This window comes from Lathamus discolor, chromosome 13 (assembly GCF_037157495.1).
Source record: "Lathamus discolor isolate bLatDis1 chromosome 13, bLatDis1.hap1, whole genome shotgun sequence".
NCBI classification, from domain to species: Eukaryota; Metazoa; Chordata; class Aves; order Psittaciformes; family Psittacidae; genus Lathamus; species Lathamus discolor.
In genome coordinates this window covers 9,454,327-9,475,919 of record NC_088896.1, presented here as the reverse complement: position 1 = coordinate 9,475,919, position 21,593 = coordinate 9,454,327, and the positions used below count along the sequence as shown (strand labels likewise).

The 21,593-nt window shown below is 39.0% G+C and overlaps 1 protein-coding gene across 1 annotated transcript in view; it reads left to right on the top strand.

Moving 5' to 3' along the window:
• PITPNC1 (phosphatidylinositol transfer protein cytoplasmic 1) overlaps nucleotides 1–21,593 on the top strand; it is an 80,460-nt gene that overhangs the window by 47,658 nt on the left and 11,209 nt on the right. The window contains exons 5-6 of the mRNA XM_065693518.1: nucleotides 7,629–7,700; nucleotides 17,135–17,230. Of these exons, the coding sequence (XP_065549590.1) occupies nucleotides 7,629–7,700; nucleotides 17,135–17,230 (168 nt within the window). The remainder of the gene's footprint in view (nucleotides 1–7,628; nucleotides 7,701–17,134; nucleotides 17,231–21,593) is intronic.

Genomic DNA, 21,593 nt, shown 5'->3' with positions numbered 1-21,593 from the left:
TTTCCAACCCTAACTATTCTATGACTCTATGATTCTATGAAATTGCATTCAAGCACATCCACTAACATTGAGAGATTCAGTGCAGAATAATAATATCATCACTCTGGTCTTCCTGTGAAATATTATGTATTTCATAAATATGACCTTCTTAAGGACATGAAGTTAGGACATCTTTGAAGAAAAAAGGCTCAGCAGGCATGGAAAATAATTTCCTGAATATTGCTCCGTGCAATGCTTGTATAAAAAGCCAAGAGTGACTAGCTGCATGAAAACAGGGATGGAAATTAGTTTGTTCTGAGGTTAGTACTGGCTCCAGTTATGATGGTATCTGCTTTAAGGAACAGTATTTGATACACAGCAAACAGCAGGTCAACTATGAACTCTCAGCAACCATATTAATTTATAAAGCAAATAACATACTTAAGATAATGAGTTTAACAGAACTATTGCACAAGTGATGCTTTTGTGGTAATATGTGAAATACTGTAATGTCAGGAGAGCATTTTCAAGTGTACGCTACACTGGTTGTGGAGGAGGGCCTCATTAAAACTGCAGTACAAAAGACTTCCTATCAGGAAGAAGAGACGTGGGTGATGTCTTCCTGCTGACATTGAAAGGGAGGAGGAAGTAGAAAAAATACTTCCAAAGTTGATGCCAAAGGAAGTAATCCACGTCTGGGGGTATTATTTAAAGAATAGGGTACTTCTATCAAGTTCAAACCTTTGGTTTAGGAGCTGGGGCATTACTGAAAACTGTGTGTGAGCAAGTCTCTTAACAAGAGTTGCTTTGGTTTTGATTTTGTAATTGGAAACCTGACAAGACATCATGCTAAAATAATTGTTTATTTATAAGTTCATTTAATATAGTGATTAGAGTGATGTTAAGCTCTAAAATTCGGGAGACTGTATTTGAGACACAGCTGAAAGGGAGCCTCTATAGAACTAATTCTTAGGGATTCTGCTCTGTGAGTGATTACAGGATGTGGGTGCTGGTGAGTGCCTCCTGTCAAGCTACACATGCAACTGGGAAATGGGTGATGCTAGCTACTAGCTTTTAGAAAGCATTCCTGTGCTAGTCACAGGCTGAAGCCTTTCTCGCTTGGAGGATGGAGGAAAGCAGCTCTCAACAGCCCTTATGTGCCCACTTATCACAGCATTTGCAAATACGTGTTCTTAGTGTATAATATTTATGCTATTCTTAGCTATGTGGACAAGAATGAGTGAACTTTCAGGAGGCTTTCTTATTTTTCTTTCTTTGTCCAGCTGGATTAGAAATAATTAACTAGAAAGCAAACCTGTCTGTATTGCAAACCAAACAGAAAAAGGATTGCATAGAACTAAGTTTCTTTACCTGTCTCAGGTTATTGTTAGACAATAAGCATCACAGAGCAAATATCTATTTGACCTGTTCAAGTGACAGCTAAAATTCTGGGCAAAAAGAGAGGAGCCTCAAGCAAGCAAATAATCAGATCACAAATGTATGGGGACAAAACTATGGTACAAAAAAAAAATCGTATGATCCAGGTATACCGAAAATGAGCCTAATGATGTTCAGCTATTGAATTGGAGTACAGAGAGGTTAGGAGAAATATAAAGAGAATGGAAACAAACTCTGCTGAGCTTGAAGGTGCAGTTGAGGTGTTTACCAGGGATAATTTCAGATAGTTTTGCTGTCTGATCCAAGCAGCTTTAGTGTTGTAACAGTATTTCAATTCTGGGGTTGAAATTTAAAAGCTGGATAACGTTTTGTTATGGATCATTTATGGCCAATTGTTAGTTCCACAATTATGAGTATATAAAGCAAAAGAAACAATAAAACTGACATGTTTTACTCTCTGCAAGAAGGAAAAGCATTCTTTCAACCTGCTGATGTCTCCAATTAATTTAGGAATAGGACATAAATTCAGAATATTTATGAAAAACAGTTATGGAACACAAAGCAGGAGATAATGATTCCTTTACTGATGTCTCCCAGTGACAGTAATTCTTCTACAGCAAATGACTGAGGCAAATAAGATGATTTCATCTGGTATGTGTCAAGGCCCCAAAGTGATAGTTGGTAAATGTTGGTTACTGACCTGCTGGTTTCTGATTACTTTTGAGAACAAGCATGTTTTGTGCTTCACTTCGTTGCCAGTTTATCCATGAAGTAAATTATCTGGAAGGAATGTTTTTGTAATTGTTATTTTCATGATGACATGACTTGAGAAAGACAAAAACTTGTTTCAGATAAACACTGTGAGGAATCTGTAGAGCTTTTTCCTGTGTTCTCTTTATCTGATTATCAGCGCTTCAAATCTGGATGTGACCTATCAGTCTTCAGTGCACAAGCTTTTCTCCAGCTTGAGTATATGAAGAGTCTGCATCAAAAATGCGATGGAATCTGTATTGCAGGATTAGAGCCTAATGCACAGTTACTACCAAAATTCCACCTCTTTCACTCCCCAACGTGGAAAGTGGGCTAACTGGGGACATTACTGTAGTAGAACACACATTTTGCTCCCTTAAAGATTCTAGCAAAAGGAAAGACCTCTGTAGTATTTATAAGAAACAAATAATGTATTTTTAGAAAGTTGCAAACGTGTATTCTTATTTAATCGCTTCATCCCATTGAAACAGCAAATCAAACTGCTTGGGAAAACTCCCTTTTTCCACCACTGGCTTACTATAAAACAATCCAAACCCCTCTCTGATTCATAGGACTGTCATTTTCACTTATGCACGCTGCTTCTTGCTTCCCTTCCATTCTTCCTCAATAAACAGTTACTATTCCCATGTAAGTAAGAGACCCTAAGGGAAGGGAAAACCAGGGATAAGTGCTGAGTTTCATCGTGGTTGGAGGCAGGTTGATAGCTGACTGTTTCATCTTATTGTATGTAACATAAACAAATAGTGTTTTCCTTCCTGAGCTTGTTTATGAGAGTTTAACTCCCTTGCTTATTTTCAAGCCCTTTCTTCACATTGTTCTGACTCTTTCCACCCAACAGCACTTTTTCTGCTCTCTACCACCTTCCTGTGCTTATCTTGCTTTCCAAATTCTCCTCCCTCACATTGAGTCACACCTTCCAAATGCTGCCATCGCCCTGCCCAGCCCTTTCCGTCTATTCTTTTCCGACTTTGTCATCCTGATGGATGCTAGCTTATGTAGTAAGTAACCCGCATCACACAGCAGCTCTGAGCTCTGTGCAGTGCTGCCCTGAGTATTCTGAAGACAGTTAATAACCTGATGACCAGTTTCCAAAACATTTTGAATATTCAGTTAACTGTCTTTATCCTTTCTACAAACAGCTGAAGGAAATATTGTAGTTTGGAATATTCTGTAGAGCCATCACTCTTCACATATCTTCTTGAATGTAAACTGTAGAGATGATATCTTGTTTATCCATAACCAGGTGTGGTTTTGATTCTTTCTCTTTCATCCAGCTCTCTGTTCTGTCCCTGCCATCATCCAGTGGCATTGCAAGTCTGCCATGTTACGCCCTCCTTCCATTCCATCTATCCTTGTTTATAGACGCCCTCTGTTGCTCTGGGGCTGCTGTGCGTGTGTCTGCCTGTTTTCCCCCTGTGCCCCTTGCTGTGCCAGGCATTCCTTCTGCCTCAGTAAGTCTGGGGGCCTTCCATCCAGGTCTGAATCACAGACTGGGGTGCCTATTAAGAAGTAGGGACTCCATTTTTCTTTCCCAGGTTTTTGATCTTCAATGAAGAATTGCTGTTTTGTCCCACTGGCTATCCAATCAGTGCCCCAAAATTCTGAACTCAAAGGATGTGGTATCTACAAGTTACCTTATTAAAAAACTCTAGTTTTGCTTGGCCAGACTCAGCCCATTGTAGCAGTTACTGTGTTCTTTACCTCTAGGCTCCATGGCGATTGCTCTATAAAGGCTCTGGTTCCACCTGTGTTGACAAAATATTGTATATGTGATCATATTAAAGAAATCATCAGTCTGCAAAGTGGCAGGAGATGAGAGCACAGTTACGTGAGATGTCTGCCTCTCCTGGCATTTATGTTAAGATTTAGGGGGATATGCTTCTGCTGCTTAAAGGAAAAGTGGGATTAATTTTTACTGTACAGAAATAACTCCCAGGGATTGTGGATTAATATTCAGAAGAAGCAAGGGAAGGGCAACGATGAGGTCTCTGGCAGTTTTTTGAACACTGCAGAAAGAAGCCCAATGGAAAATGAAGGCAGCTGAAGCTGTATTGATGAAACAGCAGGTTACAGAGGGTGAAGAAACCTGTCTCAGTTATGCTTTATCCAACTTACTGGCAACTGTAGTCATTCCTGCAGCCACCTCAGGTGTAGCTACTATGCAAAGGCTATTTTACAGTCCTTTCCATAAAGTAATTCTAAACCACTGTATGTGTCTGACTGTCTCTTTAAGACTTTGGCAAGTGTTTTGGCATACTTAGGTTCTTGTAAGTGTTCTTCTAAGTGTTGCTTATTGCTATGGCAACACTAATCAATCATCATGCTAAAAATAGGCCTTTCATTTTTCAAGAGGTTATCTGTAGTGAATTGAAAATGCAAGTGCAGTCTGTGTTTTCCGTATGCTGCTTTCATTTCTCTTTATTTTGATCTGGAAATACCCGTGTGGTAATTACTATTACAGACTCCAGTTATCTCACTGGTTACTCTCCTGAGCCTTAAACCTCTTCCAAAAGGGGTGCCAAATATAGAAAGTTTAAGAAAGCAAACAAACAAACACCCCAGGGTGTTCTCTTACTTGCTTTTGAGTGTCACCGGTATACTGGATTATAACAGATTTTTAAGGAGTTTATAATACATCTAAAAATCCTGGCAGTGAAAATATAAAAGACTCCTCCTTTTAGAGCTTCTCACAAAGGAATGTGTTTTATTGAAGACGCAAGGACTCTGAAGATTTTGCCCTGTTATGTAGAATTTAAACCTAATTTCACATTCAAGACTCGGTTTGCCACTGCTTTTTCCAAGAGGAACCTTTTGGGCTATAGAGGCACTGAAATGGGAAATTGGAAGTGGTGCCTGGTGCGTGTGCTCAGCACATCGATCACCGCCAGGCTTGGGCTGGAAGAACGCGCACCCCAGGAGGCAGAGCAGAAGGGGAGTGGTGCTCTGAGAGGAAAGGTTTATTACCTGCCATTCACTCTCAAGTTTGGCTCTTGCATAAGACTTCTAATCCCCAGCTAAGTAAATACACAGGCACTTAAGGAGGGGGGGAAAAACCCGACAACTTTTTGCATGATGAATAATAAAGTCTTTTGAATGATGCATAAACAGTTTTCTGGTGCTGCCAGAGCCCTCTGCCAATTAGTCAGAGTGCAGCTGATGAATCATGAGACACATTCTGTGAAATGTTCAAAAATCTGGACCCAGCTCCATGTTCCTGAAAGCCAGTGAGACCCCCCACAGCTGCTGGAGCAGTGGTTGCCAGTCAGTTGAGTTTCTGAGAGAGATACTTGCAGTGGAATACTTTTTGGTGGATTTTAGTTTGGGTAAATTCATGTCTCCGTTTAGAATCTCAAATTAGATGGTTATGGTCCTGGCCATCATACTGAATACACAGAGAAGTTGGCTTTTGATAGCTATGGGCAGAAAATTACTCTCTGCTCTCTAATGAGATGGCTTGAAGTAAAAGGCACTTACAGTTCTTCTATAATACTCTGAAAATCCGTGGTCTTTTCTTAATGTTTCTTTTCTCTTAAATACAAGGTTAGAAGATCTCTTTTTTAATTAGAGTTTAGTTTCTGGGTCACAGGAAACAACCAGATTCAAGCAGGGGCTTGCTGAACTGCTACAGGGAGCCTAATGCAGTTTGAGTTCAGTCGATGAAATGGCTGCATTTCAAAGTATCACGATCTGACTCATTGCTGGTAAACTCCAGAGTGTGACTGAAAATAGTAGAGATTTTTTAATAGCAAGGTGAAAAGGAAATCTGGCATTTGGCTTTATTCAGAATTTCCTCTGAAACTGTAGCCATGCTTTAAATATCACGAGTTTTTCTTATTTGCATTCCTATCCTCCACTGTACCTGGAACTGGAACCTAAAAGCAACTATTTTGATCAAGAAAAATGGTTTCAAGTGTTGAAAAATGTGCTCCTGCTGCATTCCTGTGTCTCCTGGGTCATTCCCCATTTTTTTGTAACCACATTTAGAACTTTTCTTAGTTTAGGAACATTTGATCATAGAATTCTTTATCAATCCCTTTTATCCATCTCTTCTTCCAGCTAGTATTAAGATAGTTCAGGGATGTTCATTCCACCTTGTGGTTCATTTTTGAGACCCAAATTAGAACCTTATGACAAACCTTGGTGCTGGTTTTCTTTTTTTCTTTTCCTTCAGCTTCTTTCCCTGTAGTGCCTATTGTGTGCCAAGGCTTTTGTTTGCAGATGCCTGTGATGTCTGCCAGAATAGGAGCAACATGCTGAGGGTACACGATGAAACCTGAACTGAGAGAATATCTGGATGGGTTTTTGGTGTTACAAGATCCCCAGTTCTGACAGATCCCTTATAAATATTGTATATTATCAGCTGGCACTGTCTGATATACATGCATAGGAGATGTTTAACTGCCCACAACAGACAGGTCATAGGAGCAGATCTGTCGTTGAAGTTGCCCCATCCTGCACTCCACGTAACTGCTGATATTTTACTGTATTTTTCCTCTCACATATTCACTCAGTGAACAAGTTCCATAGCTGAGAGCTTGTCACAGCTGAGGTTGGACTGAAACTCGTAAATGTGCTACTCCACAGACATCTAAGAAAAGGCAAAACCTTTGTGAGATCTGAAGAGAAGCCTGTGGGGTCTGGGCATCTGCAGCACCAACATGTCACAGGGAGGATTTCATTATGTTAATGAGAAGACAGTTTGACCAGACGCCTTCTGTGGCACCAGAACCCTATGCTGGCAAAACTCACTTCTTTTTTCAACAGGGATTGATTCTAGATGTGCTTGTTGAATACTGGGTTTCCTGTGAGCAGAAGACTGGATTATGATTTGTTGGGTGATATCCATGGAAATAGGAATACGTTTTCTGCTGTCTCAAAGGAGATGGCTTCTCATTTCCATTCTGTTGCTCCACAGCTGGCCTTCTAACTCACCTCTGTTCTTAGTCACCAGCCCCTCCCTTAGACAAACTCTTCAAATTTGGTCAAGTCCAAACTTGGACCAACAGCAATGTGAACTCTGAGGCATCAACATCCTTGTTGTATAATCTGTACATACAGCGCATTCAATAGTCATGGTCTTTACAAAGATACTTTGCCACAGGGTATTTGTGATGCATCACACAAAGAGCTGGCACTTCTGTTTCACTGGCAATTGATGCAAGAAAAGACTTGCTGACTGGTAGTAAAGATGCTGAACTAGTACCCTTCAGAGTCTGTGAGACAGCTACTCTGCCTATGTGAAAAGTTGAGTTGAAAGAACTGGGAAGTGCTAAAGAAAAGATATTTGAAATATTTTTTCCACTGGAACAATGTTGCCTGGTATTAGAAATTCTAGTCTTGATAAGCTTAAGCAATATGCTTTTTCTTGAAGTTATGTGAGTAAAATGAGAAAGCTGATACCAAACAGGATGTACTGAGCATGTCAGTGCTTGAAGCAAAGCTTATTTTTTTATGTCAAACATATTTTTGTTTTGTTGCAGTGTTCATTTTTGCCTAAATTCTCCATTCACATAGAGACAAAATACGAGGACAACAAAGGAAGCAATGACAGTGTAAGTATGATGATGGCTTTTGCAAAATTTGATGTAATCCTTGTAGTTAAGCATGGCTGTATGTGGGGGCCACAGGTCTTTCAGTCTGGGAGAAAGGCCTCACCAGGTTTGTACCTTTGAACCCAATAGGGTGTCCTGTCCTTGAGCAGCTCCTCAGCTTGGTGTCCTCTAACACCGAGGAGATAAAAGATTCAAGTACACAACTTCCTTTCTGCCTCTGTATTCTACTTGTTACTTCTCTAAACACAATGTAATTTACATATGTGAATTTAGTCCTGATGAACATTTACGGAGAGTAAAAAAAAAGATTATTCTTTTTTTGGGGTGCAATTGCATTCCACATTACCTGTTCACATTATTCTCTCTGAGTAAAGGGAGTTGAATTCAAAGGAGCTGTTAGGAAGAGCAAACAGGAAGGTAAACAATAGTCAGAGATGAGAGACCCCGGTAAACAACTTCAAGGGAACAATGGCTAGACTACTGAAATGATGCGTTTGGCAACCACTTACCAAAAGTTAAGAAGTTCTCAGAGTTAGAAGTTAGAGATGAAAAACGTAATTAATGATGCAGAATCCTCTCTAGAGGAAGGGTGGGAGTGAGTAGCCAGCAGCTGCTGATGGGGAGATGTGCAGGGTAGAAGGCGGGAGATCACTCTGACTTTGTGGCCTTGATAGGGAGCAAAGCAAAATCATACAACTTGCAAGAAAAGAGTAACATTCAGTAAAGCTAGGCATGTAGAGATTCAGCCCTCAGATTAATACACAAATACATTTCTACATGTTTCATTTTGGTATGCTTTAAACAGTTGTTTGCTGCAGACTTAAGAAATTTCTTACAGGTATGAAATGCGGGTTAAAATGTAACCCAGAGACCTAATGAAGGAGTCTTTGAACTCATTCTGGAGAAAGAAGAAGGCAGAAAAGCGTATCTTAAGGGATGTGAGACACTGAGCTGTTCTGTTTCCAGGGGTGTCCCTCCAGCAGCCTTGCAGAGGTGGAAGTGTGCTGCTCTCCATATGGGAGGTGCGCTTCCCCACCGCCCTGGGCTGGTGTACTAATGGGGCTGACAGCTGTGCACTGCTTATGGCAGAGTAATTACATGTAAAAGAACAAGGTATAATTTTGAACAATGCTTTTGGCATACAGATACTTTCCCAATGGGAACATGACAGAGATCAGGTATTAGCCACCAGATACCAACTTTCAGTCACTGCTAGTCTAAGCCTGGGGGTGCGGGGGGGAAGAAGGGTATTACATTACCAACTGGATGAGCATTATGTAATTTGTGCACTTGTTAATGTTCACTTTTGGGTTTTGGCAGCACTTTAATTTAGAGCAAGCCCACACCTTTGCTTTTGGGAGGTACAGACTAGTTTTCTGGTACATTATAATACCAGCAGTGAGAAGACACATTCTGTACTGATGCCTAACAGAGGAAGAACTAAGGGTATTTATTTTGTGGCTAAAATATTATGACTCAAGCCCCAATTAGTACTCAAGTACCCAGCCAGTGAATTTAAGATGAACGTAACACAGAGGTAGGATACCCAGATGATGTAAATCAAAGAATCTCTACTCTGCTTGAATCCAGCTCTTCAAATGTAATTTTTACCAGAGTATCAGTGGGGTAACATTGTGTTACCTTTATATTGCAGTACCTGAGTCACAGAGACTAGGCAAGTATTTACCAAGATTAACAGATTTAATTTGACCCTTACTTGAACTAAGAGAAGAGGGCTGTACTCCAGCCCTGATTTCCATGTCCTTCCGAGAGCTGGGCTATTCACTAGTATGAACACAATAAACCAATGGAAGACAGACATTTTTTGCTGTTAACCCAGTGATGCTGATGTGGTGACACAGATGTGGCTGATACAGCCCCAAAATGCTGGAAGGCTGGTAAATATGGAGGGATGTGATTGAGCCTGTGGAGAGATTTCTGTTAAACCAAACACCCAGGACTCAGTTGGTCTGGTTTCTGTTTCTCAGCGTGTAAGCTTAAATCTCACTTAAGAAAATGCAAAGTATTTCTCCTTTGTATCATACAAGTTTAGATTAAATTTCACTGTGTTTTCCTGGTCAGAAAACAACAGGGAACGCAGTATTCATTCCTAGAGATTTCTACATTTCTGTATTTCTCAGCTATTTCTAGATACATTTTTGAGATCGTACAGGTTTTTTTTAAATCCTTGGTCTGTTCTTCATTTCTATCCTAGCTAATAGAGTAGATCCTGATTGTGAAAAGAAATAATTAGATATAAGGATACTAAAACTAATTCCATTGCTTAGTGGAAGAAAGCGATATAAATGCTCTTGGGTTCCTGTTGTCATTTAGCAGGCTGCTGTGCTATTAGAATTATTTTATTTAACATGTTGCACTGTCTGGTAAAATTCTACCTAATTACTGCAATATATCTTGGTGCAAAAGTCCTCCTGATTTTTCTTGCCAGTTGTCATCATAAAAGGAACTAGTGCAAGATAATGGTACCTACTTTGGAACTTGATTTTTCCATGTTTCCAGCTTTGTCATCATTTTAACCTATTTTAAATGTGCTTAAAGCACTGCTGTTGTTCCAATCTGTTCAAGTTTGCACTTGATTTGCACAAATGTAAACCTTGCCAGAAAGAACAACGGAAAATAAACCCCTGTATTTAGATAAAACATTGTGTAGATGGTGATAGTGCAGCACCATAAATCCATCCAGTTGTGATTTGTAGTGCTCCAGCACAGCTGATGTTGCTGTATCATATCTAGAAGCTCACGTGGCAGGTCTTTCCTTAGAAAAACAGAGTCATTGTTGGGTGAACATGTTAGTACATCAAATATTGTCACTGCTACCTTGAAGCTTTATAGCTTCATTAGTAGTGCTAGGAACCAGACCAGTGAGTTGGGGTCATTCAGGGTTTCCTCTAAACAGTCTTTTTTAAAGTAAACTTCTTAGTTTAAAGAGAAATTTTATTTCTATTTTACTTTTATTTTAAATTACAGAATGGACTTTCTAAAACTTAGAATGATTTGTAAAATGTAAATGACACTGTAGGTGGTATCTGTGGAGTACGTGAAAATGCTGCTTCCCTCCTGCATCTTCAGCTGCTTATGTAAGGCAGGGTGGCAGCAGAACCTGCTGGAAGAGGGAAGTGCAGGTTCCTACAACAGCCAGCAGCAGTGAGCACAGACAAGCTAGAAGAGTGCCCATTAATTGCTCAGTGCACACTTTTTTGCCCGTAAGGAATATGAGCAAATAGGGAATTTGAATATAGATGCACAAAGTCTTTATTTTGAATGTTAAAACCATAAGTTAAATCGAAGAGAGTTCTTAAGGTATAATAATGAAATGGTTAGAAGTGACAGGTAGGAGTGTGTAAGTTACGGGTTGTTTGTAAAGAAATGGTTAGTCTGTGGTTTTCATGAGCACATAAAACCCCCTTTTTTATTTTATTTGGACAGATATGATTTTAACTATTTATTGAATGGTCAGTATTTATGTATAATTTCATTCTAAATGGTGTATTGCTCTCACTTTTCTTGCATCTCTCTTACCATTTCAGCATACACAGACAAACTACAGACATACATTTTGTTTTTAATTTAGTGGGGAATGCACCAGCTTGGGCTTTGTTGATTACAGAGGATCCACCACATGGCTCTAGATGCTGTAATCAATGCACAGTGATCTCACGTGCTGCAGCTCCGTGTCTGTTCTTGCATGCCACAGTCTAGTCCTGTGAACGTTACTGCCTGGTGAAGGCAGACATGCTGTCAAGGTTCAAGCAGATCCCTGGCTTTCAGACACATGTCAGTTTTGCTGTTTGTTGCAGAAGGATCATTATGTTTGACTGGGGTTTGTTGGGGTTTTTTTGTTGTTTGTTTTTTAGTCACAGAATTAATTTCTGCTGATATTTGGGCAGTGAATTTTTGCCATCTGATACCATCTGGGGAAAGTAAAGTACAGCTTGTAAAAATAATCCAGTAGTTGTCAATAATGGAAATTCAGTGTGTGCAAAACAGTGCCTTGTTCTTTGTAGCATAACATTTTGCTCTGGAAAACTCAATGGTTAGATCTTGAGTATTAAGGAATAACATGCAAGACCTTAAAGTAACCTAGTCTTTCTTTTTCCTAAAGGACCATATTTATTAGCAAGAATAACATTATTCTTAAGGGCAATGTAAGGATTCTGAGGCAAAGTTACATTTCAAGATGACAAATTATGAGTCTCATTGGGCAAGTTCTTGTAAGAGTATGTCGCAGTAATGCTGATAAAGCCATCAGAGCTACAGCACTAATTCTTTCTCAATCAAGAGAAAAATAGATTATCAGCATGTTTCTTGCCTTTCAAAGGTAATACAGTGTTGAATGACCACTGCCTAATGAAACCAGGAGGTAGTTCTGTATTCCCTATAGTTATAAATTAACACCAGTATCATCTGACACATTAATAGCTTGAACACACCAAAGCCAGCCAGCTGATAGCAGATGCTATTTAATACACAACCTAAGTAAATTGCAGTGCCATCAGTTAAAGTTAGAACATCCTTTCTTGCCAGTGAGTTCTCATTCTGCAGCCCCACAAGTGACCGTGTACACAGTATTGAATTGCTCATCATGCTTCATCCTTAGTCTGTATTTCTGAAGTGTGTATTCTGATTGTGAAATATTTGACAAAAGTGAGATCAATTTTAGATATGGCCAGCTAAGAAGAAAAGCCATTTTTAGTGCTGCTGGTTTTAGGGTGGTTTATCCCCCTATTTTTGTCTCCTATCTTGGTAACACAGAGCTAGGTTGTAATGAACTTAATATAGAACATGTAAATTAAATGTAAATTCCCTATTTAAGGAAATTGCCATAAAAAAACTATTGTCAGCTGCAGTGGAGTCAGCTGTGCCCTGGCTTGGCCTCATCGCACTACAGGATATCATGGTGTAAATTGGCTAAAGGATTGTCAAGCACCACTGCAAATATGTCAAAATCAAGGTTCAGTTTTAGGGATGATTTTGTTTGCACCTGGACTTTTTCTGTATGATGCTGCTCAGTATCTGTTTGTTTCATGATTTGCAATGAAAAATCTTGATTTTGTGAGGCTTTTCCCCTCTAAGAAGTTTCAAAGGATACAGACAAATAAATGATGAGGTTAGCTGAAAGTTTCTTCTGTGCCAAGAGCTCTCCTTTTGGTGAATATTATTACAAATAGTGAGTCCCTAACGTGTATGGCTACTGCAAAACTAAGATAAGGCCCATACTGACAGAATGTGAGCAAGTGATATGGTTGTGCCTCTACTTTTTGATTTTTCTAACTGAACGACTGAAGTGAATTGGTAAATGTAGCACTTGAAATGGATGTGGCTTTAAAAAACCTAATCCCAGTTAATATTATTGATAGTCTATTGTGGCCTTGGAGCTACTTTGACATAATTACATGAAAATACAATTCTCTCCTCAGAAAGTACAAATCTAAACGACATATTTTCTGAGAGATGGAATAATAGCGGAGTCGTGACATAGAGAAAAAAGAGAGCAGGAAACAAGGCTGCTGATAAAGATGTGGCTGCTCTTCCTCTCTGCAGCAGTGATATTCCCATGCTGATCAGTGAGCCACGTTTACTGCTCCCAGGGAGGGATTCAGTCTTTTTCCATCGAATTACTCCCAGTTATGTATGTCCACATGAATAGTTTTAGCCAGTGAACAGGTTTGAAATTGGGCAATTCCTGTAATCTTTGCCCAAGTAAATCTCAAAAGCAGATTAATGGACTTTGGGGGTAAAAGGGGTTGGAACATGACTTAGTGAAAAGTTACACACTGAATAAAACTCCAGAGTTCAATTTCTGAGGAGGTGGCCTTTTATTCTAGACCAAATTTTCCTCCAGGAAAATGAGAGTTAAAGTGGAGCAGATGACACAACCTGCTAGAGGATGCTGTAATATGAAATTGGAGACTAGCCAGTAGTTCTGACGATGGCAATTTACAGGGATTAGAATTTCAAGGTGGAGAGCAGGTTTTGTACCTGTTTTAATGGGAAAAAACCCTATTCTTGCAGGCCTTACTCCAATTACACCTCTAAATTTTTCATACTATTAAATCTAGATTTAAACCATCCTACAAATGATGAATCCATATATATTCTGGTCTTGATGATAGGAGAGAAACATCACAAGATATATTCATATATTATGAAACAAAGCCAAGGCAAACCAGCACCGATCTGACCCTCAGAGTCCTACTAGCATAGGAGAATGGACTCAGCAGGATCTGACTTTATACCTACTTCCATTCAAACCAGGTTGGCTGTGGGGATTTGCCATAAAAGTTACATTTGGGATTAGTTACATCTGAACGAGGGTGAAGCCAGCAACGTAGCCTGAAGATAAAAGAAAAAGAAGAAAAATGGGAAAGGAGCTTGTAGAAAAAGATATTAAATTCATTGTTGACTTACTGTCATCTCATAACCTGACTTTCCGTTCTGGCTTTGGCTACAAAGAAAAGTCAAGTCTCTAACGAAGTACGTGCTAGGATATGTCATTGTAGGTCATGAGGAAAATGAAGGAAAGAATTCTAAATAGAGCAGCACTTGGATTGCTGCAGTATCCTCTGTGATCTTCCTTTCCTGAGGCACTAGAATCATCTGCCAGAGTCTGAAAATTTTCCCCCAAAAACACTATTGACAAACGTAAAGATGACCCAACTGAAATCTTCCTTCCACTTTTTCCGTGGGTGAGTTAGTCTACATAATGGTGAGGTTTCAGTCCTCTTGGAAAGTGGAAGTGTATAAATGTTTGTCTGTTGTAAAAAAGCTGTCACAAACCCCACCCCTAAGAAAAGCCAAACCCCACTGCAGAAAGGACTCTCCAGCCTGAATATTATTCTTTGTTTTCCATTTGATTGTGTATTTCAATCTCAATTAATTATTTGGCTTCCAACTGTAAAGCCTGTCCAGCTCTTTCCAATATAATATTTAATATTCTGCCTTTCTACATCATCTTCTTAAGGATACAGATTGTTCTCACCATTCATTTTCTGCACATTTGTGAATACAGTTGCACAGATTGGGAGCCTTATGCTTCTTTTTGTGGCCTTTAATCTCTTCCTTTAAAACTTCTAAATTTTATTCTCTTTGATCACAAACACAACAAACCCATCCTTCCTACAGGTTTTAAGACAATTGCAGATTATGGGGTTAGGAGAGGCAATAAGAGAATTAGAGCTAGGAAAGAAATCAGTCTTGTTCTCTAATGACTTCTTACTTTCTGCTGCTGATAGAATGAGAAGATTAAATCTCTATCCGCAAATGCTGTGAGGACAATCTAAGAAGGGGAAAAGCATAAATGATTAGACAGCAACTTGTGCCAGTAAAGGGAAGCAAGAATGTCATTCAGCAAACTTCTGGAATGGAGGAAATGGTCAGAGGTAGCTGAAGCAGCAAATAAGGCACAGTTGAAATGGTTGAAAAATTCCTCCTGTTTTTGACAGATTGGCAAAGGCATCTGTCATCCCCACTTCTAGCAAAGCATTTGAAAGAGAAAAAGAATGTAAAACTATATTACTTAGAGGTGCAATATGTGGATCAAGCCTGTGACAGAGCAGGGCGCATTTTTTCAGATAAGATATTGGGTAGTGGTTCCAATGTAGGTCCTTGCAAATGTGCAGATTTGTGTGTGCTTAAATTCATTAGGTTTGTACTTAAACCACACACTGACTGATTCAGGGCCTCAGCTGACCTGGTAATGGCCATTTAAGAGAATTCTCCATTATTTTATTTGAAGCTCAGAGATTATAGTGAAAAGCATCTTGTTCCAGAAATAGCTCAGCTGATTTCATCAAGGGACTGCTCTGTATATCTGAATTTGCTTAGGAGAAAAGCAAGCAGGGAAGCTTGTAAAAAGCGACCTGTATTATGCATATCAAACACAACAGCTATTTAAAAAATGTATTCCAAGAAAGAGCATGATGGGGAAAGGACCCCTCAGCTCACATCTGTTCAAATAATCGTCATGTTTTGCAAAACAAGGACTGGAGAAGGAAAATAAGTACACAGATAAAAGCAGACTGGAGTTTCCCTTTGTTTTGTTCTTCTGCAGTTTCAGACACGTTAACATTTTATATCCAGTTCACAAAGCATTCAACATTGCTTATTTTATTCCAGTGCTGTTAATGACCAAGACAAGTTAAAATGGTAGAGTCAAACTTCAGCTTTTCATATATTTCCTGAGCAACGTTCTCCTTACCAGCTGGTAAACTGGTTCATCATAGTTCATTGCTCACTTTGAATGCTTTAAATGGGTAGCCACATCTTCCAGAACTACTAAAGTAGCATTCTTGTTACTGAATAGTTGCTGGCATTTTGTATTTTTAACTGTTCCTTTAGGATGAAATGAAATTAACAGAGCGTTCACTGCATTTATTTAACAACAAAAAAAAAAAGAACACAACAGTATTTATGCTTCCTGGAAACATTTGCTATAGAACATTGTGCCCCAAAGGGAAAAACACATCCTTGGCTTGTTACTGATCTTGACAGTGTCTGCAGAGCTTCCCTGGATTTGATGGGTCATGATAGCCTTTTAGCTAGTCACTATTTCCAAGTCCCAGAATCACAAGTAGAATTATATTGCAGAGATAGGATCAGTCACATGGGTCACCAAGATGCCTCAATCGTTAAATTCTGGGCACAGGCACAGATGCAAATGACCTGCATTTCAAATATAGCCATCGTTTGCCTTGCAAAAACAAGAGACTTGAGGTTCAAAAGCAGCTCCTAAAGGACTGAGATGAAAATAAGCTCTAAGTGTGCTCAAATGGATGGAAGTTTCCAGCTTCCACTGAGGACAGTTCAACCAGAATTTTGATTCTCAGTATAACAGCACCTTAGCCTGAGTTGTTCACACAAAATATCTGTATTTCGTTCTTGTCTCTAGAGTGAAAAGGTTAGAAACAGCCAGAGTCCAGAAAGTCAAGTTTTTTACACAGTGGTGGAATCCAGCTCAAAGAGTAGAGAACACAATAAACCCCATCCTAGATGTTGACTTTACTATTTGTGACCAAAGTCTCCCTTCCAAAAAGTACAAGGAAGACCTGCAGTGTGAGCAGTAAGTGCTGAACACGATGTGTTAATGTCTAACAGTCCTCTGTTGATCTGACATAGTGGATTGTTCCCGAAAAAGTCTGTGGGATAATTCATTCAAACTGTCATAAATCTTGCTTAGGAACACCTTGTTTATGTATGATCTTGAGAACACCCATTTTCTTCCCTTTGACATCTGCTAGAGAACGTGACTGTGTCCCTGCAAAAACTTCAGTATCTTACATCAGAAGATGTTCAGATGCAAGCCAAAAATACATTATGTTGCACAAGTCATTGAAATTGCTTGTAATGGTTATTCCAGGTGGATTTTGTAAGGGTGGTGTTCTGAACAGTGCTGAATCTCTTTTTAACTCTTGCAGATTTTTGACAAAGAAGCTAAAGACCTGGAGAGAGAAGTCTGCTTTATTGATATTGCCAGTGATGAAATTCCTGAGCGCTATTACAAGGAGTCAGAGGTAAGAGACAACTTGGTTGTGAACTGGTGAAGAAGGGAATGGAAGAGGCTGCAGGAAAGCCTTGATAGTAATCAAAGCAAAGGTTTTTTTGTATGAAATCTTGCTGGTCACTAGTATTTAAGAAGCTTTCAATTTGAAGGGGAAGCCGATAGCAACCTCCTTATCTAGATTGCCTGACACTTCCTTTTGCAGATGGTTCCTCCAACCTTTTGAAATGCTTTTCGTACCCTTATCAGAACATATCCTGTATGAGATCTTTGATGTTCAGCTGAATTCATTCAAAGTAGAAAAGGCCTTTTCTTCAAATCATGAAGCTCAGTTAAGTGTTTGCAGGTCTGAGGGGTATTAAATGTTCCTGTCGTCCTTACTTGCATCCCGCCGTGATGAATAAGTCGTGCGAATTGTTTGAGCCCAGGCAAAGGACAGATGAGAACAGGATTGATGCGCAAGGTAACTCAATGGTGACCATGACACAAGACCAAGGGAGACTGAAGTAGACTACATGCTGCAGTGAATCTGCCAGGAAGCATCAATGGCAGCAGACACATTTGCTCCCTCAGAATTCCCTTGGAAATCACTCCATGTATATTTGATAGCTCACATCTCTAAAGAGCACTTTTCTTTTAGGTCAGTGCAATTCACTGGTTTGAAGTCAGCAGCTATCATGCAAATGAAGATGAGGTCTCAGTGTTTTAACCTCAGACTTAAAAAATGATGGTTCACAACAAGTAGGAAAGATCAGATCTCTGCTTGCATTTAATTTTGGAGATATGATTTTCCTCTGGAGCCAAGTATATATTCATAGCTGGCAATGAGTATGGCAGCTGTTTGACTATACAAAACGAGACTACATAATCATTTTTAGGACAGAAAATGAAGACTTGCCAATGAATTTATTTCTATACCATAGGAGACATGATTTTCAGACTAAAAAAGTCGGGTACTTGTTATCTTCCATTTATAGATCCTATTTCAAATTTTATGTATGGGTCATAAAACCAAATTGGGTCTACAGTAGAATGAAAAGTAATTTTATTAGTTCCCTTAGATAATGAAACCCATCTGGTTAGTACCAAAATTGTATAACACCTCATGAAACAGCTTATTGGTCCCATAATCTTATCTGAACTCCATAGTCTTCTGGTTCCATTTAGGAATGACTGCTGCTATTGAATGGGTCAGCATTTCACTGTGCTTTAAAGAAATCATGTCAAATTTTCCATGTCGATGTGTGCACTTCCAGAAATGGTAAACATGGAGGTTTAACATCAGGCTTTTCAGCTTTCCTTCCCATTTTTAATAGCCAACTATTATGTATAATTTCCACATGGTTACTCTTATGATAGAGAAAACCAGCCTCATGTTAAGCAAGAAAGAATTGCAGTCTTTGTGTTGTTATTTCAAACACTAGAGACCTGATTCCAAGCAAAATGGAATTTTACATGGGTTTATACAACAAAAATAGCCCAGCATCTGTTGTTTTTTTTCTGTACTGATGGATGATGTGTATGTGCCTACCAAATTCTGTTTCAGAATTTGTACAAAATAGTAAGAACACCTTAGCATTTAACTGTGCACATACTGTAACTGACACTGAATTAAAAATAGTTGAATTAAGTATCTTCCAAAGTTTACCAGCTATGGGGTTTTATGCTACCGTATGATGAATGTGAAGCCAAATTCCCAATCTATGAAGCCTCATATATCATTTAGGGACTATAAAAAGATTTTTAATGTTGTAAATGTAATTTCTGTCTGTCTTCAATCAGAACAGGATAAAAAGTAACTCTGTGTAAATGAGAAATGGTCTGTGTTTTCCAAATAACAGTTTTAGAGATAACTAAAACCCATTTACTGAAAGCTTTTGAAAGGCATTTTAGTTCTAATAATAATTTGGCTGCTTTTAGTTCATTTAGCTGAATTGATACTAAGATTAAAGATTAAAAGTGATTTAAGAATTAGATCCCACAGGGTAGTGTTCTGACTCCCATCTGGAAAGACCACTGAGAATGATTTTAACTTCAGGCATGTTAGTAATCTCTTCAGCTCAGTGGAGCTTCTACATGATTACAGTTAAGTGAGTTCTGGATCAGGGTCAGCATATGTAGCAGTTTCTAGACATGAGCTTTAGATTTCTTTTATATCCTGATGAAAGTGCATCCCTCTTCAATTAAAAATATACTTCGTTTTTTAACAGCAAATTTCATTATTTAGTTGTATACTGTATATTAAAGTGGTAACTTACATAATTTAAACCTTTCACACACTACTTCAGCTGCTTGTAGATGGGTGATTGCTGATATGATTAGACAGCACTAATTACATAGTTGCTATTAAGCTAGTATTTGTGATTTCCATTATTTTGAACTTTGAAGGGCTCAGTTACCCTTCACAGGCTGTTTGGGTCAAAAACATAAGTTTTCCAGAGCCCTGTGCATGAAAAGTCCCTTCCTACAATTTGGCTGTGACCTTTCTTTGGGCTACTGTATCAAATAACATTGACTGTAACAGAATGAGCCTCCGCAGCTTTAGTGTTGTTTTTCTCATTTCTATAAATGGAAGATGCGATTGTGCAATATCAGTATCATCAATAGAGGTGATAATAGTGGAGCAACCACAGGAGGGTTCAGGAGATACCCAAGGGATCCACAGCAACAAACTCCATACAACGTGAAACAACCCATCTCTTCTTCCTAGCACCTGGGATCTAAACATGGCTTTTCACTTGCCCTGAAACGAATCCTATAAGCAGGTCTATATTCTACCTTCCATTGTAACTTACATAATAATGATTCACGCATAAAAAGGCAACATGTATAAAACATCATACATAAATGTATACTCCATTTGAATTGCACAGCTCATTTTGACTTGTGCTGGTGCTGATGAGAAAGGAGAAGTGTTCCACAAAAATGTCATGGTGGTTGAAGGGAAAATGATTGAATTCAGCTTTGTGCATATCTGCTTTTTCTCTCCTTCTAAGTATTAACTAAAATAGAAAAGTGAAAAATATAGTTAGCTGGAGGCTTCAGGAGAGCTGTTGTTTCACTGAGGAGGAGCCTCTGCCAATAATACTGGGTGATCTCTTGTCCAGAGGCCTGCAAGTGATTTGAATTCCCTTCAGAATGGAGAGCTTATCTGTCAGTATGTGCAGAGAAGGACTTAAATCACCAAGTAAATAGTGAATCAGAGACAATTTGTAGCTATTACAAACACACACTGAGTCCAAGTCTGTCTTCCATGGAGATGTACTGGTTCCTCCTATCCAAAAAGTTGTCCTTGCAGAAGCCTGGATGGGGTGTAACTGCAGCAGTCTTGGGTCTCCCAAAGCAGATGATTTAATTTTAACTTAACGACCATCTACAACCTTCATTGTGCAGCAGCCACCAGAACACTCCACAGTTGCTGCCATATCTTAAATAAAGCAGGTTTTTTTTACTAGCATGGGCCTAAAAATCATTAAACTTCAGAAGTTTAAAATGTGAGGTTCTAAACGGAGAAAGCTTGAATCTAGGCTAACAAGTTTGCCTGGTTTTCTGTAAGGACTCACATATGTGTCCAAATCTGAATGTGTGTATTACATCAAATACAGAATTTTCTATATCTATATAAAGAATGTGCAAGCCTACAGGTAAGAGTAGTTGCACATTTTGTAAATTCATTTCCTTGCGACTTTACCATCAATGAATATGTATCACTAGCCATCATGTATTCCCCATATAGACATACATATTTATCTGAGTTATAGAAAAGAATAAAACTGAGTTATGCTGAAGAGTGAGGGCCTCGAGTGAATCATTCACTGAAATGGAACATCTACTGTAGATGGGAGCTACTGAGCAAAATGTTCTTTGCAAACATATTCAAGTTCTCAAAATTAACAGTGTTTCATTTCCTGTTTATAACAAAGCAGTTGAGAGTTGGACAAATGGAATAAACTTTTTAAGTTACCTCCACACAGAAAGACTTCATGCAGCTGCTGCAGTTTTCTTGTTCAGTTACTGGCTGATTTTACTTTAACACAGCTGCACTGTAATAGGTCCAGCTTACTACTGTCCAGGTGCTTTCAGAATAACAAAACCTCTGTCACATTACAGAGCCAGAGAATTATGTTAGTTGAGATAACACAGCTGCCTTAGCCCCCCACTGAACGTGTACAATGTGTTGGTACAGAGGATCAGAACAGGGCATGGCAAAAAGAGGTGAAAATTCCCCTTTCCTTCAGACTAACTTATTTGTGAGTTTATGTAAAGCCTGGCTGCATTATCGTAACACCTCAGGACTGTCCCAATATTTACAGTTCTGAACTATTTAGCTGTCTCTTCCAGAAAATACAATTCTGTTGGCAATTCAAGAAGAGGGG